Source organism: Papio anubis, chromosome 1 (genome assembly GCF_008728515.1).
Source record: "Papio anubis isolate 15944 chromosome 1, Panubis1.0, whole genome shotgun sequence".
NCBI classification, from domain to species: domain Eukaryota; kingdom Metazoa; phylum Chordata; class Mammalia; order Primates; family Cercopithecidae; genus Papio; species Papio anubis.
In genome coordinates this window covers 45,583,324-45,600,173 of record NC_044976.1, presented here as the reverse complement: position 1 = coordinate 45,600,173, position 16,850 = coordinate 45,583,324, and the positions used below count along the sequence as shown (strand labels likewise).

Here is a 16,850-nt window from a genome sequence, read left to right as displayed (position 1 = left end):
AAGGGCCGATGAATGCCATAAAAGGGCTTAAGCAAGATATGTTTGAAAGAATAAAACAAGGTCTCCAGGAGCTCTCCAGCTTACAGCAATGATATTAACAAGATGAAGTATTATAAGAATGAGTAAAGAGCTGGGCACGGTGGCTCACGCCTGTTATCCTAGCACTTTGTGAGACTGAGGTGGGTGGATCACCTGAGGTCAGGAGTTTGAGGCCACCCTGGCCAACATAGTGAAACCTCGTCTCTACTAAAATACAAAAATTAGCTTGGTGTGGTGGCGGGTGCCTGTGATCCCAGCTACTCAGGAGGCTGAGGCAGGAGAATCGCTTGAACCCAGGAGGTGGAGGTTGCAGTGAGCCAAGATTGAACCACTGCACTCCAGCCTGGGTGACAGAGAGAGACACCGTCAAAAAATAAAATAAAATAAAATAAATAAAAAAATAAAAAATAGTAAAGAAAGCTTTTATATTTGTGTTCTAAACACGCTTCTTGAATGTTCTCTGTACTTTTTCTCAGGCTAAGCTCTTTGCCTGGATTCCTCTCCCCAGGCTGTCTGCCCAGTACAACACTCTGGCTAACTTTGCCAGCATCACCTCCTCCAGGATGCCTTCCTTAACAATGTAGTCCACCAATGTAGTCCACCAACGTAGTCCACCGTCAGAGCCCTGAGCACGCCCTGTATGCTGTTCCCAGACTATTTACATGTCACTGTGCACCGTCCCTTTCTTCAGACCACCCCTGGAGGTGGGCAAAAGTCGGGGCTGGAGGGAGGGGAGGTTGCAGAATCTTCAGCAGCAAACTGGCTCCCTGCACGCCTCAGTCTGGGATTGCAACTAGACACTGCCACCTGCTGGCAGTGAGTGGAATGGCTGACAAGATGGGGTTGGGAGGAAGGAGACTCCTGGAAACAGTCCAGGCCCACTTTGGCTTTTCTGAAGGGCAATCGCATAAGGTCTAGCTGGATGGAGGGCTTGTCTAAGGGGCCTGATGGTTCTGGGTGACAGCTGGGCTGGAACAGGAAGGAGGAACTGAACGTTGATGGACACACGGTGCAGCCCTGTGGGACTGCTGAGACCTTAGTCTAGTCCCTGGGCCCAAGCCAGACCAGTAGGGGGGCCCACCTTGTTACCATGGAGATCAGGGCTGTGTTCATACAGCTGGGGAGATGACCCTCCACCCGTGTGAAGACCTCCAGGGAGGAGGGGCCAGCCTCAAAGCCAAGTGTCCACCCATCATGCCCCCTCTTTTCTGGAACAACTTGTTTTGCTCTAAAGCTTGGGACTTTGACCCAGGAGGTATGTTTTCCTCCTGTTGGTCACCTGATGTCCTTCCTGCTCATCCCCTTCCCCCACCACTGCCGAAGCACAGCCCAGGGGATCCTTTCCTTTCCCTGGGTTTTTCAGGGAAGTGGAGGATACTGGGGTGAGGAAGGCAGAACCTGGGACTCGAGTGCTGATGGCACTGGTTGGAGGGAGTGGCACAGCTGTGACCCCCACCCTCCTTTTCTTAAGTCTCTCCTTGCTAGGCTCCTGGGACACCCCACTTTTCTGGGGTTGCTTCCTCCTGTTTCCTCCTGTCCCTTCTTCCTTTGAAAGACCTTTACGTGTTGGGGCCGTGTCTCTTTCTTTCTATGCTCTCCTCTTGACACCCCTACCCCCACTACACACAATGGGGAGACCATGAGCTCCCAGGCCTCAGTTACCATCCCTGTGCTGCAGACGGCTCCCAGATGCCCCACTCCAGACCTAGGGATTCTGCAGCCTTCCAGACGTCTCCCTCTGGAAAGTCCACAGGCACTGCAAGCATAATACCTCAAAATCTATAGCTCGTCAATCCTCCCATCCCCCAAACTTGCTCTGGCCCCTACTGAGGCACCAGCATCTACCCAGCTGCCTACGCCAGAAACCTGGGAGTCACCTGCCTCCCGCCTGTACCCACTCCCAGTTCAGCACTGTGTTCCAGCAGCCACCCCCTGGCTTCTCTACCTCCTCAACAGGGCTCAGATCGGTTCCCACAGCCACTCCCTGCCCAGGTCCAGGCACTGGTGTTGTGGCCACTATAGCAGATCCCCGGACTCCTCTTCTCCAGCTTTTGCATGCCCCTTTCCCTCTCCACACTACATGGAGAGGTGTTTTCCCAAACGCAAAACTGACCACGTGACTCCCCTCCTTAAAATTCTTGGAGAAGTCACCAGTAGATGTTTGCTAAATTCAGCCCCATTCCTTACGTTCCAATCAGTGATTCTCTGACTGTTCATTAACATGCACAGTGCTTACTCCAGTCTGTGCTAGAAGATTCTGAGGGCACCAAGTTGGGGGTGGGAGGGAGGACAAGATATACATATTTGGGAGGCATCACTCAACTCCAAGCAAAGTTCCCCCAGATCACCTTGAGATACTCCATCTTTGGATGGCAGTGGGCCCAACTGCACATGCATGTGAACACACATCCCGCCACCACACACCCCCCCTCCCACACACACCCCACACAGGAAGCAGGCCCGAGGCACGACGTCTGAGTGCTCCCGCTGAAACATGAAGGCAGAATCATCCTGCCATGGGAAGGGCTGCCAAGGAGGCCTGATGAATAGGAGTTTGGTGGCTTCAGGAAAGACAGGCTGTGGAGGGGCCTTCAATTCAGGCGCTGGCTCCTAGGGACCTTCCGTCTCTGATGAGATTTTGTTCCAGTCGGCCCGCTCGTTTCTAGGGAGTCAGCATCTCAGCTTCCCATACTTCTGGGGAGGGGCTGGGGCAAGGAGACCAGCATGACCCTTGGTCAGGGGTCTGCACAGGAACTCTGGCCACTCTCAGTCCCTGAGTTGGAGGGCCAGGTGGACACCCCATGATCCTGGGGAGACTTTTGCCTTTTTGGAGGGCTCTGGCTCCAGGGCCTCCCTGTTCCAGGGGCTAGGGGTGCCTCCCTCAATGCTGCTTTTGGCTACGAGGGTGGTGGGCCCAGGGCTTCTGGGCCCCAGATTGCACCTTGCCACCTGGAGTGTCCATCCTTTGTCCCCCACAGCAGGCTGTGTTTGCCCATTTTGTCCTCTGCCATGGGTGGAGATGGATCTGAAGTTGGGTGTTGGAGCCTCTGACCAAGCCGGTATCTTGTTTTGAGGCCCTGCCCGGTTTCCAGGGACCACATCTGGGGCCAAGAGGAAGAACTGAACTGGGCCTAGGTCAGCTGGGCTGGGTCAGGGCTTTGGCATGGGCTGTGAAAGCTGGGGACTGGGACCTTCAGGTTCTCTTTGGAGATCTTTGCAGGAAGGGGTGGATTTAGGAAGCCACTGGGCTGGGCCAGGGCATGGAAGGCACTGAAGCCGTGGTGTGTCCCAGCATTACAGTCCCAGGGTTTAGCTTGGTGGGGTAGGGGCAGGTGAGGGGGAGAACAGGAAATAGGCTAGGCTCTCAGGGGAATCTGGCAGCTCTGAGCCTTCTCTGGGCTTCTGGGGTTTTCCCCAAGCTCCTGAGCCAGCCAGCACATTTCTTAATCCCACTGTCAGCCTTCCAAGAAGCCCCGCCCACTGGGCTTAGTCAAGGCAGGAGCGACTGTGGTCACCCCTTTCCCTAGAATCCAGCCCCACTGCCAGGAAAAGGGAGCTCAGGGCATGGAGGTGAGGCTGGGGCTCTCCCACATCTGCTTGGTCCTCATACCCACCTCCTTAGCTGGCCCCGGTAAGATGACCTCGAATGCCAGCACAGGTGAGCTGGGCACCGGCCAGGGGAGGCCAGGCCTGGCAGCTCATTACCATGGGAGGGAGGGCAGGTTCTCTCCAACGCCCCGTCTTCATTTCTCCTCCCTCCCTCGCCTTCCTCCTTCCTAGCTCCTCTCCTCCAGGGCCAGACTGAGCCCAGGTTGATTTCAGGCGGACACCAACAGACGCCACAGCAGCTCCAGGAGCCCAGACACCAGCGGCCAGAAGCAAGGCTACGAGCTGCTGCAGCCATGTTGGCCCTCAGCCTGCTCATTCTGGGCCTGCTCACGGCAGTGCCACCTGCCAGCTGTCAGCAAGGTAGCTCAGGAGGAGAGGGTTGGGCACCGGAGCCCGAGGGGCGGATGGGTGGTGTTCTGGCTCCCCTCCCCAGGGCCTTGATACTTAGAGTTTGGAGGGGGAGCAGGGACTGGGCTAGCTGAAAGAATGTCCCAAGGCAGAGACCTCTGAACCAAGTCTCTGCCTGTCACTTGTTTTCAACGAGTGAAAAGTGGCAGCAGCAGGGAAATGTTGGTTCTAGGATCTTGGGGAGGAACAGGGCAGGAGCAGGCATTGCCCAAGGGGTGGCTGGGTCCTGAGTACAGGGGGCCCGGGGATACAAGGCGGGTGAGAATGGGGCCCAAGCTACCCCTCAAAGGCTTGGGCTTTGTCTCAGCCTCTTGGGCTTGGGTAGAGAACGGTGTCCAGTGTGACTCCCCCAAATATCTGAGCTCTTCGTCCTGCTCTGCCTGAATTGATGTGTGACCTTGAGCAAATCACTGCCCCTTTCTGAGACTCAGTTTTCTCACCCATAAAATGAGAACAATAAGCCCCACCCTGCCCACCTCCTGGGGCTGCTGCCAGGTCAGGGGTGTAGAAGGGCTTTGCACCTGGTGAAGCAACACAGCCAAGGTCTGGCTTTCATTCTGCACTGTCAGGCTGCACCTGCAGCCAGAGTCTGGGGACTCTGCAGGTGGGACTTGGTCCAGAGGGGACTGGCAAAGATGCTTCCAGAGCTCCCCTCCCACCCCCACCCAAGCTCTCATGTGTGTCTGCTTCAACTCTGTCTCTTGGGTCTTGGAAGCCCTCTGGGGGACTGCAGACCAGAGAGGTTGAGTCACACAGCAGGGCAAGAAAGGACAGGGCTCAGACCACCTTTCTCCTGCCCCAGGCACTGCCCTTTGCTGTATGTGCTAACCCCACATGGGAGGAGGAGCAGGGACTGTGGTCCCTGGGGTGACTGGAGGGAATTGGCTGCGGGGTCTAGGAGGAAACAGGGAGGGGCCTCCAAGGGTTGAGCCCTAACTCCCCATGCTTGAGCAACCGCTGACCTGAGGGAGCAGTCTGAGCCCCTAGGGAAGCAATGACTCCAAACACTGCTTTTGGCAGGTGTGGAACCGAGAATAATCACACTGTGTGTCTTCTGCTTCCCCTGGAGATAAGTGAGGTCTGACCTCACTACAGGCCAGAGAGTGCCTAGCCTCCTTCCTCCTTCCCAATATTTGCCAGGCTCGGAGAAGAGGTCAGGCCTCCACTGCAGCAGGACAGCTTTTGGTAGACTCAAAGGAGGACATTTGAGCAGGAGTGAGCCAGAGGAAGGTTTTCTGATGTCCAGCCTGGGTCCCTCAAAATACAGGGATGCAGGTATTCTGGCCTGGAGGCAGGACCCCTCCGAAGCCTCCCGCTGACCTGTGTTTTGTCCTGGGACCTCTCCCTGCTGACGGTCTTTTCTCTGCAGGGCTGAGCTCCTGCAGGCTCATGGAGTGCAGTGATGCTGGGGAACAGGAAAGTCCTTTGGGGAAGCAGGGGCCTGAAGGCAGGGACTTCAGGGAAATCTTGAGGGACTGTGTTGGTGTCATGGGTCAAAAAGCAGAGAAGGGACCTGGCGCTCTTGCCTGTAATCCCAGCACTTTGGAAGGCCAAGGCCGGATCGCCTGAGCCCAGGAGTTTGAGACCAGCCTGGGCAAAATAGTAAGACCCTGTCTCTATTAAAAATTAAAAAAAATAGAGAAGGGTGCATGGTTGGGGCCTCAACTTAATCTCTGACCCTAGTCCCTGGGCACCCAGCTGGAGGAACCAAAAGCAGCTCAGGTTTTGAGGCTTCTTTCCTGGTCCCCAAGACCCAGAGAAGAGCTCACCCCTCCGTTCTGCCCCTCTAAAGATGTCCTGGTCCACTCCTCTCTCTGGGTACCCCAGGCACCGCAGATTTCCCCAGCTGAGCAGCCCTGAGAGTCTCCCAGTCTCATACACTTCTTACCATCAGAGAAACCTCTCGCTACAGAACAGGATCTTCTAGATCCCAGACCAGTCTTGTCAGCTCTGGGTCCTCCTCAGCCTTCTGGGAGCCACTCCCAGCTGCAAGGCCTAGGTTGGCTGTCCAGGGGGCTGCCCTTTGGTCCCTGGGGCCCAGGTACTCCCTGAGCCCTGCATGTGACCCCCCTTGGGGAGGGAAAGAGGCTCTGGGATGCCTAGATCTCAGATACAGCACTCTGAGGCTCTTCCCTCCTTGGCTTCTCACTCCTTCCAACTCCTTTCTCTCTGAGCCTCTGTCATTCCCCCAACTCCCTCCTTTTCCTAAGCTCAGTGGAGCTTAAGATGCTTGAGTGGGTCAGATGGGCCATATCCCACCCCTCCCTCCCCAGAATGTCTCCTTCGTCCTGGAAGCTGGCTGAGGGCCTTCAGCACAGGTGGGGCCCTTGGGGAGTGAGGCCCCTCGCTCTCCTGCACATGCAGCCCCACTGTGGCCCTGTCTGCTACAGCCCCTCTCCCTTTTTTAGGCCTGGGAAACCTTCAGCCCTGGATGCAGGGCCTCATCGCGGTGGCCGTGTTCCTGGTCCTCGTGGCAATCGCCTTTGCAGTCAACCACTTCTGGTGCCAGGAGGAACCGTGAGTGCTGCCCAAGGGCCCCTGAGCAGGCAGGGTGGGCCCAGGACCACTGCTCTTGCTCTAGTAGCAGTGAGAAGGCCCTCAGAAACCCTGTGTCCAAACCTCCCCGTGTGTGGAAGGGAAACTGAGGCTCAAGGTCATAGGGTGGGTTGGTGACTGTCGGAATGAGAGCCTAGGATTGCTGGCTCCCAGACCTGGGCTCTGTGGGCCCCACAGCTCTGGTGCCCGCTCCCTGTGAGCTTTGGAGAAACGGCTTCTCTTCTTGGAGTCTTTGTGTTTCTGCAGAGCCAGGATAGCAGCCCAGCCTGTGATGGGGGCTGTAAGGACCTCTAGAAGGGGTGGTCCCTCCTGGTGGGTCAGCTGTGGTACGGAGAGGGCATGGGACAGACACACCTCCTGCCCTCATAGGCTCAGACTACAGTGAGCTGTCAGAAGTTCAAGAGTTGCTGCTGAGGGAGAGTGCAGAGGACACTGCAGGGCCTGACCCGGTCTGGGGTGGTCAGAGAAGGCTTCCCCATTACACGTTTATCCTGAAACTTGAAGAACGAGGAGGAGTCACTACCAGGATAGAGTGGCGTGGGAAGAGCACTGCGGTTGAGGGAAGGGTACATCCAGGTCCTGAGTTAGGGGTATGGCACCAGGGCTGCTGGGGACAGACACACACAGGTGAAGAGCGGGTGGGCTGAAATCCAACTCAGTCTGCACTCACTAGGTCAGGACCCTCAGGCAAGGCTGCCTCTGTCCCAGGGGCATTTCTTCCCAGATCTCACAAAGGTGGCCTGGTGGCTTGAGTGCTAGCCCCATGCAGGGTTGCTGAGGAAACACCAGTGGCTCAGTGGGTGGAGAAAGGGATGGAGACACCTGAGATGAGGCTGGTGACGTGGGTAGGCCAGGCCAACCAGGCTCTTGCACACGAATGACCTGAGCTTTGGGCTTTACCTAAGTGAGTAGGAATCCAGTGACAAGTTGTTTTTTTGTTATTTTTTGTGTTTGTTTTTGTTTTTTTTTTGGAGCTGGAGTTTTGCTCTTGTTGCCCAGGCTGGAGTGCAATGGCTTGAGGCTTGATTTCGGCTCACTGCAACCTCTGCCTCCTGGGTTCAAGTGGTTCTCCTTCCCCAGCCTCCTGAGCAGCTGGGATTACAGGCTCCTGACACCACTATCAGCTAATTTTCGTATTTTTAGTAGAGACGGGTTTCACCATGTTGGCCAGGCTGGTCTCCAACTCCTGACCTTGTGATCCGCCTGCCTCGGCTTCCCAAAGTGCTGGGATTACAGGCATAAGCCACCGTGCCCTGCCTCCGTGACAAGTTTTTAAGCCAGTTTCGGGATGAGACACGGCCTTAGCAGAATGACCCTGGCTGCCTCACGGCATATGCACGGTGGCGGTGGGGCAGTCTCCAGTCTGCAGGCCTGGAGAGCGGTGAGGGGGCCGGCATGAGGTCAGGAGGGAGTCTGGACTATAGCGGTGGCCAAGAGGATGAAGTGAAGAGCGCTGTCTAGGAGGTAGGCACCCTGGGAGTTGGTGGTCACAGGCAGCAGTGGACCCGACAGGAGGAAGGCAGGTATGGCATCGAGGTTTCTCATGGGGGATCACTCACCAAGGCCCAGAACACAGGAGGACGAGCAAATGTAGGGGCAACTGTTTAATTGGAGATGTATGAAGTCTGGGGTGCCTGTGGGATGTCTAAGGAAATGAGCAGGTGTTCGGTTCCCTGTGACCCTCATGAGAGCAGCTTCTGGGAGGTTTCAGGGAGAGCCCACATTGCAGGGGGTTTAAACTTGAGTAAGAGGTGAGGAGCTTTTCATTGGATGCTCTTCAGATAGGCTTTCTTCACCTGCCCCAGCTCTGCCTGAAGGGCCACCAACCACATCTGTGCCCACTGCCCAAGGCACGACCGGGGGAAATTTGAGGCAGACACTGCATCCTGCAGGGCCTGCTGTGGAGGCTGAACTGAGGGCTTTGGACTCAGGATAAATCTTTTGCAATTATTTGGCCCCCACCATGGAGTGGGGAGAAAGTGTGAGACCCCATGGGTGGGGCCAGAAGCCGTGACTGACAGGCCCCACTGCACACAGCTCTGGGAAGGGCAGTTGCTGGCCTTCCGGCTTGTGAGAACCAGGACCCAGAATAGGGTCTACTTGGATGACGAGGGCCCCACTGAGGAGCCCCACTGATGAGTCCCGTCCCCAGGGAGCCTGCGCACATGATCCTGACCGTCGGAAACAAGGCAGATGGAGTCCTGGTGGGAACGGATGGAAGGTACTCTTCAATGGCGGCCAGTTTCAGGTGAGGTGCAGTGCATGGCTGCCCTGTGTGTGCTCCCAGGGCCTAAGGAGAACCTGCTAGGGGGAGGTGGCTGGGGAGGACCGGGACTCATGTGGGCAAAAGCTAGTGAGGCAATTCGGGCTTTGTGAGAATCGCAGGGCTCTGTGGGGGAAACGCAGCCTCTGTGTGGGGCGAGGGCTCCGGAAGGGGACAGAGACTTGGGAGGGTAGGGTTCAGTGCAGGGGAGGGGACTCATAGGGCAGTGGGTACCATGGGCACAAGGGGTTCAATGGAGGAAGGGACAAATGAGTGAGGGACTCAGTGAGGGGAAAGCTCAGTAGATGATACAGCTCAGTGGGGGATGGGCTCACTGGGGGATGGACTCAGTGGGGGATGGACTCAGTGAGGAATGGGTTCAGTAGGGGATGGAGCTCAGTGGGGGATGGGTTCAGTGGGGGATGGACTCAGTGGGGGATGGACTAAGTGGGGGATGGACTCAGTAGGGGATGGGTTCAGTGGGGGATGGAGCTTGGTGGAGGATGGAGCTTCAGATGGAGGATGGAGCTTGCTGGGAGATAGGTTTAGTGGGGATGGAACTCAGTGGGGGATGGAGCTCAGTGGGGGATGGAGCTCAGTGGAGGATGGGTTCAGTGGGGGATGGGTTCAGTGGGGTATGGACTCAGTCGAGATGGGTTCAGTGGAGGATGGAGCTCAGAGGGGGATGGGTTTAGTGGGGAATGGAGCTTGGTGGAGGATGGAGCTTGTTGGGAGATAGGTTTAGTGGGGGATGGGCTCAGTGGGGGATGGGCTCGGTGGGGGATGGACTCGAGTGGGGATAGGCTCAGTGGGGAGATGCGGTGTAGAGATGGGCTCAGTGTGGGATGGAGCTCGGTGGGGATGGACGAAGCGGGGGATGGACGCGCGGGGATGGGAGGTGGGGATGGAGTTCAATGGAAGGGTGCGGTTTGGTGGGGGATGGACCGGTAGGGGATGGACGTCGGTGGGGGATGGGGTTCGGTGGGGATAAGGTTCAGTGGGGGATGGGCTCAGTGGGAGATGGAGCTCACTGGGGGATGGGCTCAGTAGGACCCACTGGTGGAGCAGTCCACAGGAGGAGGGAGATAGGTGTCAGGGAGGGGATGCTGAGAGGCCTCCAGACTCAGATGCATAAGCCCAGATGTAGTCAGGAGGATCCCCTTCTGGGAGTCAAGCATTTATTCTGGAAGCTATTACTGTCACAAGTGCAGGATGGGGCAGGGAGAAGGGGATAGAATGGGAGGAGCGATGACCCACCAGGCCCATGCCTTCTTCTTTCAGGTCCAGTGAGCATGAGAATGCCTATGAGAATGTCCCCGAGGAGGAAGGCAAGGTCCGCAGCACCCCGATGTAACCTTGTCTGTGGCTCCAACCCCAAGACTCCCAGGCACCTGGGATGGATGTCCAGTGCTACCACCCAAGCCCCCTCCTTCTTTGTGTGGAATCTGCAATAGTGGGCCGACTCCCTCCAGCCCGATGCCGGCCCTCCCCTCTCCTGAAGTATAGCCAGCCAAGGCTGGAGCTCAGACTGTGTCTAGGTTGGGGCTCAGCTGTGGCCCTGGGGTCTCCCGCTCAGCTCAGAAGAGCCTTCTGGAGAGGACAGTCAGCTCAGCACCTCCCATCCTGCTCACACGTCCTTCCCCATAACTGTGGAAACGGCCCCAAATTCTGTGAAATAAAGACTTTTTGTATTTCTGAGGCTGAGGCCCAGCAACAGCCCCTCAGGCTTCCAGTGAGTCCCCATCTTGCTTTCTGAATCACAACAATCGTCTTCTGACTTGTCATAGTGGCTTTGGGGGATTATCCAGGAAGCCCCTGTACCCACAGGGCAGCTGGGACCGAGGGGGCCCAGGCTGGGGAGGGGCTGAGAGTGTGTGGCCAGGGTGAGGGTAAGAGAGGGTTGGTGCCTTTTCTGGTGTTTGAGAGTGAAGCACCCTCAAATGGGAGTGTCTGATGACATGTGGGAGAATTGGGAGGCAGGAAGACCAGGACAGGTGAGCCCATTTCTGCCAGTGGGGTGTTTCTTGTCCCCTCAGGCCAAACCCTTTCTTCAACCAGAGCCGCCGGGCACGGCTTCCCAGGGCAGGGCAGGGCAGGGCAGGGCAGACCCTGATATGAGCTAGGTGCCCCCAGTGCTGATCAGTTTCATGTATGCAGGGAAGGAAGAGGATGTCAGAGGCCCATGGGCCGGGGAGCTTACCCACTCTACCCTTGCTCCAGTCCCCGCCCCCAAAGCACCCTTCATCCCTGCGGCTCTGGGCTTTTCCTTGCACAGTGCCGTTCACCCTTTGCCTCTGTGCTGGAGGTGTCACGGTGGGTTCCCACAGATCTAGTCTGTCTCCCGCTGGTGGCCCCTCTGTGCTGGCTCTGGCATAGGAAGTGTCAGGAAGGAGTCTTGGGTTGAGACTCAGGAAGCCCAGATGTGAGTCCTGGGTCCTCTGCCAACTTGTGTGTGAGCTTGGGAAAGCTGCTGTCCTCTCTGAGCTGAGCTTTCTCTCCATGGAAGATTTGGCCAGTCTCACGGCAGAGCTGGAGGACAGCCCAGTCCTTGCCTATGCCTGCCTCGCCCAATGCCCAGTCCTGGAGTGGGAGTCGGGGTAGGGACGGGAGGATCAGGAAACTGGGTCCTAGTAGGAGCAGGGCAGAGGGGAGGCACGCCTTGCCTGGCTGGCGGAACCTGGAGGCCCCTCACCTCTGTGACTGTTGGCCTTATGGGAACAGCTTCTGTCTCTGTCCTGGGTGATAATCTGAGATGGACTTACCCAGGATAATTCCCAGATCCAGAGAAGTGGGGCCAGAAGGTAGGAGGCCATCCACCTTGTCCCAAAGGTCTCCCTTTGCCACTTGCCTCAACGTGTCACAGCCCCCTTGTTCCATGTTATGACCATTCTTTTGCTATTCTAAGGCTTCACCAAGTACCACTGGGGAAGACTCATCTTAAATGGAAATAATCTCTTCTCACCTCATTGGGTTTAGGATGCAGACAGCAGTAGAGGGAAGAGGCCTGGGGATGGGGGAGCAGCAGCTTTGCTGTAGGCCTATCCCTGCCTTTCTGTGTGTCTTGAGACAAGTCACCTCCCCTCTCAGGGCTTCAACTTAATGAACTACAGCTTGTGATTTCTACTCTAGGCTTTTGCTTACATGGCTTTCTGTGACTCATGCCTTTTCACCCCACCTCTGCCCGTTTAAACTCTGCCCATTGTTTTTTCTTGACCCAGCCAAGGTTCCTCCTCTTCTGGGAAGTCTTCCTTGATTAGACCAGAGGGCAAAACTAGGCCAGCAGCCAGCCCAGCTTCTCCACTCACTGAAGGAGAGACAGAGGTTCCTAGAGGGTCAGGCCTCTGCTAGGGCACACACAGCCCCCTCTTCCTTTTCTGCCTCCTGGTGGGAAGCTTCTGGCTGCCGGATCTGATTCTCCTTTCACGAGGCCACATTTCCTCCCAGCTCTGCCGTCAGTTGTCCCTGGGGGGTGGGAGTGGGTTCGAGTCAGGTCACCCCACCAGCCTGCCAGGGCCAGAAGGCAGAGCCACCCTCCCTGTCTCCCTGTAGCAAGTGAATCCCAGCTCCTCACACCTGTGAGGTTTTGCCAGGAGAAGCCTGCTTCTGCCCGGGCTTACCTTGCTCCCCAGCAGCTGTCTGGGGCCTCTCTAAGAGCCTCCTTGTCCCCCTTCTCATTCTGTCTTGCTCAATATGGGCAGATCTAAGAGAGTGGGAACCCACGGGGCTCCTGCAGGGGCTGGGCCGGCACTGACCTTACAGCCCCTCACCCTCACCCCATGTTCCTGCCCCGATCGGGGGCTGGGAGCAGGAAGCTGCTGGCCCCAGAACCGCTGAGACCCCCAATCCTTATCGCTCATTCCCACCTGCCAGCCTGGCCAGATCGAGGAGGGAAAGGAGGCTGGGCCCAGGCCAGGGTGGCGCTTAATGACCCTCAGGGGGCCTAATCTCAGACAGGCAGCCACGGAGTGGCTCAGGCGCGCTCCTGGAGAAGGCTGATAACGCACCAGCTGGGCCCCCACCATCTATCGCTGCACAGCCAGTCTCAGGGGCGGCCTCTGAGGGCCTGGGGAGGGGGAGCCTCCGGACTAGGGCGGGGCTGGAGGCGAGCTCTCCGCCCCTAGCACTGAGGGAGAGGATCCTGAGCTCCGTAAGTGGCGGACAAGGGAGAGACCCAGCCTGCAGGAGGGGTGGGCTGGGTCCGGTGGGAACCCCCAAAGACCTGTGCTCCTTCTCTCTTTCCTGCTCTCTTCCCAACCTTTTCTCCACACATAGGACCTCTCCTGCCCAGGCCTTTCTCCTCTTTGTCTTTCCCAGCCTCTATCCATCTCTGTCTCCCTGTTTCTCAGTCTCTCCGCCTCTGTTTTTGTCTTATTTTCTGCCTCTCTGTCCTGTCTCCCTTCCTCCTCCCCCACCTGAGCTCAGCGCCCACCTCCTCTTTCTCCCTTGCATCCTTTTTCAGTTTCCAGCTGGTTCTGTTGGTTGTTCCCTTCCCAGCTGTCCCCTGACTCCCAAGCTTCCTTGATGCCAGCCCTTGGCCGGGCAGTTCCCACGATCTCATTGGTCTCACTTCTGTGTGTGGCATCATCTCTCCGTGGTCCCTTCCACCAGCTCTCTGCCAGCACCACAGGCTGCCCCAAGCCCTGGCTCTCAGACCAGGATGTCTTACTGTTGAAGACATTTTTGCTCTTCCTAGAACAGGGCTTGCACCTTGTTTTCCCCTCTCCCACCTAAAACGTGTAAGTTTCATAGGGTTACATTAGAGATAATACCCAAACTCAGGCAGGAAAGAAAAGCCTCCACCCAGCAACTGCACAGTTGAAGGGAGACTGCAGCACTGCTTACTTCTGTTAGACTTGAAGAGGAGCTTCCAACCAGGAACTGGCTTTGAAAACAGGCTGCGGAGTTCCATCTCCAGAGTGCCAGGTGGTCACGGGGAGTTTCAAGATTACTGCCCTCATACTCAGAGTGACATGTGCAGAAATACTATCTGTTTATTGTGCTTCAAGCAGCCATCAGATCAGGACTATTGCTGGGCAAAGCCTCTTCCCGCAGCCTAGGGGTAGGAAAGGTAGGGGTAGAGGTGCTGGGGGTGGGGCCAGAATCATACACAGTCTGCTCTGGCCTCTTTGCCCAACTTCACAGGCAAGTCAGGTGGCTGAAGCCAGCAGAACTTGCTCTGGGACCAGGGTGGAGGCACCTACCTCCCATCCAGACCTGGCTGGGAGGTCCTGACTCCCCAGCTTGGCTTGGCTCTCCTCTCAGGTTTTTTTTTTCTGTCCCTGGCAGTGCGGACGGTGGCCAAAAGCTTGAGCGTGGGAATCATGCCGATTGGTTCAAATTCCAGACCTGCTCCTCACTGCCTGTGGGATCCCCTAGCCTTTCAGATCCTCCATTCCTTTGCCAGTAAAATTGGCTCTGTAGTACATTCCTTGCACGGCTGCTGGGAGGAAACAGAGATGACATCCGTGTTGTTATTGCTCCTGAGACTTGCCAGAAAGCCCTTCATGATCAACGTAGATGCCATTTCTTCCCAGACGCTCCTTTCCCCACTCCTGGGTTCAGCACTTCCTCTGGGCAACTTCAGCCCCTGCTCCTCCCTCTTTTTGCACCCGCCCCACCTGCTCCACTCACTCCACTCACCCCAGGGTGCTGTCTAGTTGTCTGCATCCCGCTCCTGCCCCGGGTCTGGGAGCTCCTCAAGGGCAGGAATGGAGTGACTTCCCTCTCTGTGCACCCAGGACAGGGCTGGGCAGGAGAAGTGAAGCCGGAGTGGTGGAGAGTCCCGAAGGAAGGGACTAAACTCCAACCATCTGTCCAACAGTGTCTGTTCACACCCCTCCTCCCTCCACGGGCGCAGACATACACATGCGCATATGCTCACTCTCTCTTTCTGGTTGAAGGTCCTGGGAGCCCTTGGGAACGCTGCTGCCTGGCAGGCCTACAGTTTAGAGCGCTGTTCTGTCTGCCCGTGGCCTCGGCTGCCACCTGGTGGCTGCGCGCACTAAAGGAAGGGTAGATTCAGCAGAGCCTGGGAAGCTGAGCTTCAGGCGCCGCTCTTCCCCCTCACACTGGGACTAGACGCCTTTCCATGGCGTGATCCCAGAAACCTCTCAGGTCATGCCAGCAACTGGGTCTTCCTGTGGAATGCAAGGGCAGTGGGACCTCTGAGCCCCCTCCTTGCGGCCCCAGTGGCCGAGTCTGCGAACACCTCAACCTCCCTGCACTTTTGGTGGGGTCAGCTTGGGCGCTTAGCCATCCTAGTCCTGACATTACACCTCTTCTTTCGGCAGGGGTCTGGGAGTCCAGTGGCTTCTGTCCTGGGCCATGTTTTTTCCAGAGGGTGAGAGATGGCATCATTTCTGGGACCTTGTTCCCTGGAGACTCTGACCCCTTGAAGAAACAGGATAGAGAGAGCTTGAGAGAGAGAGAGAGAGAGAGAGAGAGAGAGAGAGAGAAAGTATTAAGGATGAATATCAGTGTCTGCCCCGAGTAAATTGGAAGATGATGGCATCAGGGGCACTGCTCTGGGCTGTATAGACTGTGCCTTCACTAACAGGTCCCTGAGACCAGGTGTGGGCCCGTATTCCTGGAGGGAGGGGTGCCTTCCTCTGATTCGAAGGTATCATTTAGGCATTGATTCGAAGGTATCAATACCTAATGGCATTGAGAATGGCAGATGCCAGGGACAAGCAGGAGCATGTGTGGGATGAGGATGCGGCGCGGCTGTGTGACATTTCGGAGCCTGCAACACATCCATAGAGAAGCCCTGGAGGAGCAGTTGGGTGCATGGTGGAGTTCTGAAACTCAGCTGGGCAGTCGCCACTTGAGCCAGAGATTCTGCTTTTGACCTGGATGCCCACTGAGAGGTTAAGAGCTCAGGTCTGGGTCGGGCAGCTTGGAAGTAGCACAGCTTGGACACTTGGCAGCCTGAGACTGTGGATAAATCAACTTAATTCTCGGAGCTCCAGTTCACTGTAAATTGGGGCAGTAAATGATGTCTGCATGATAAGTAGTGTTATGAATGTTAAACATTCACATGAAATGCATAGAATAGTGCTTAGCATACAGTACATAATAAATGTTAGCTATTTAAAAATTACTATGGTTATTCTGATTATTTATTACAGAGTGAACTGAATTGGATGCAAGATCATGGTATGTCAGAGCTAGCAAGGTCCTTAGGATCATTTAGCCCAGTTTACTAATATTACACTATGGAATTTAAGCCCAAGGAAGGGACAGTACCTGACCAGGGTCATGTAAGGAGTCGAGTGAGAAGTAGGCTGGAGGCTCTCCGTGGCTGGCAGGTACAGAATGTGCCAAACCCATCTGCCAGCCTGGATCTCTTGAGGCATCAACACAATGGAGCTGGCCACACTGATCTTTTCCACACTGCTGAGGCTGGTACAGTTCTGGACATGGACTTTGTAAATGAATAACTGGGCCTTTGGTCAGTTCTAGCTATGAGCTTGGAGGTATGGGGTGGAATGGTGAGGACAGTTGGGGGCAAAGTGAGGAAAGGGGCAGGGAGGAGAGGGGAGCTAGAAAAAGGGGAATGAGACAGGCTGAGCTAGTGAACTGGAATTGGAGGTTGGGAAGAGGCTTTCCTTGATGGTGGTGGGGCTGTTTTCTTTTTAATTTTAATTTAATTTAATTTTAAGTTCCAGGCTACATGTGCAGGATGTGCAGGTTTGTTACATAGGTAAAAACATGGTGGTTTGCTGCACCTGTCAACTCGTCACCTAGATGTTAAGCCTAGCACGCATTAGCTATTTATCCTGATACTCTCCCCACTCTCATTCCCAACAGGCCCCAGTGTATGTTGTTCCCCTCCCTGTGTCCATGTGTACTTATTGTTCAGATCCCACTTATAAGTGAGAATATGCGGTATTTGGTTTTCTGTTCCTGTGTTAGTTTGCTGAGGATAATGGCCTCCACCTCCATACATGTCCCTGCAAAGTACACGATCTCATTC

General features: G+C 56.0%; 1 protein-coding gene and 1 long non-coding RNA gene across 4 annotated transcripts; one reads left to right on the top strand and one right to left on the bottom strand.

The window, feature by feature from the left end:
* The first annotated feature begins 3,519 nt into the window (after positions 1-3,519).
* On the top strand, positions 3,520-10,611 carry PDZK1IP1 (PDZK1 interacting protein 1). 2 transcript variants are annotated; one of them, XM_009208036.3, is made up of 5 exons: positions 3,520-3,609; positions 3,820-4,008; positions 6,465-6,573; positions 8,765-8,860; positions 10,157-10,611. In XM_009208036.3, exons 2-5 carry the CDS (start codon positions 3,942-3,944, stop codon positions 10,227-10,229), a joined length of 345 nt encoding a protein of 114 aa, XP_009206300.1. In that variant the 5' UTR covers positions 3,520-3,609; positions 3,820-3,941; the 3' UTR covers positions 10,230-10,611. The 2 variants fall into 2 exon arrangements, with proteins under 2 accessions (XP_009206300.1, XP_003891887.1); XM_003891838.5 differs by lacking the exon at positions 3,520-3,609 and adding an exon at positions 3,654-3,670.
* On the bottom strand, positions 10,479-16,484 carry LOC103884854. Of its 2 annotated transcripts, XR_001904879.3 has the most exons (5): positions 16,121-16,484; positions 14,516-15,289; positions 14,077-14,312; positions 13,718-13,928; positions 10,479-12,337 (listed from the first exon to the last, which is right to left on the bottom strand). It is a non-coding gene; the product is annotated as an uncharacterized LOC103884854 (long non-coding RNA). The 2 variants fall into 2 exon arrangements; XR_647663.4 differs by having other exon boundaries at positions 13,718-14,312.
* Positions 16,485-16,850: the final 366 nt, after the last annotated feature.

What these genes read in the sequence shown, in the direction of transcription:
- PDZK1IP1 (XM_009208036.3), top strand. Translation starts at nt 3,942, where the DNA reads ATGTTGGCCCTCAGCCTGCTCATTCTGGGCCTGCTCACGGCAGTGCCA. An exon ending in ACCTGCCAGCTGTCAGCAAG is followed by an intron (nt 4,009 to 6,464) that starts GTAGCTCAGGAG and finishes TCCCTTTTTTAG; the next exon opens with GCCTGGGAAACCTTCAGCCC. An exon ending in TTCTGGTGCCAGGAGGAACC is followed by an intron (nt 6,574 to 8,764) that starts GTGAGTGCTGCC and finishes TCCCGTCCCCAG; the next exon opens with GGAGCCTGCGCACATGATCC.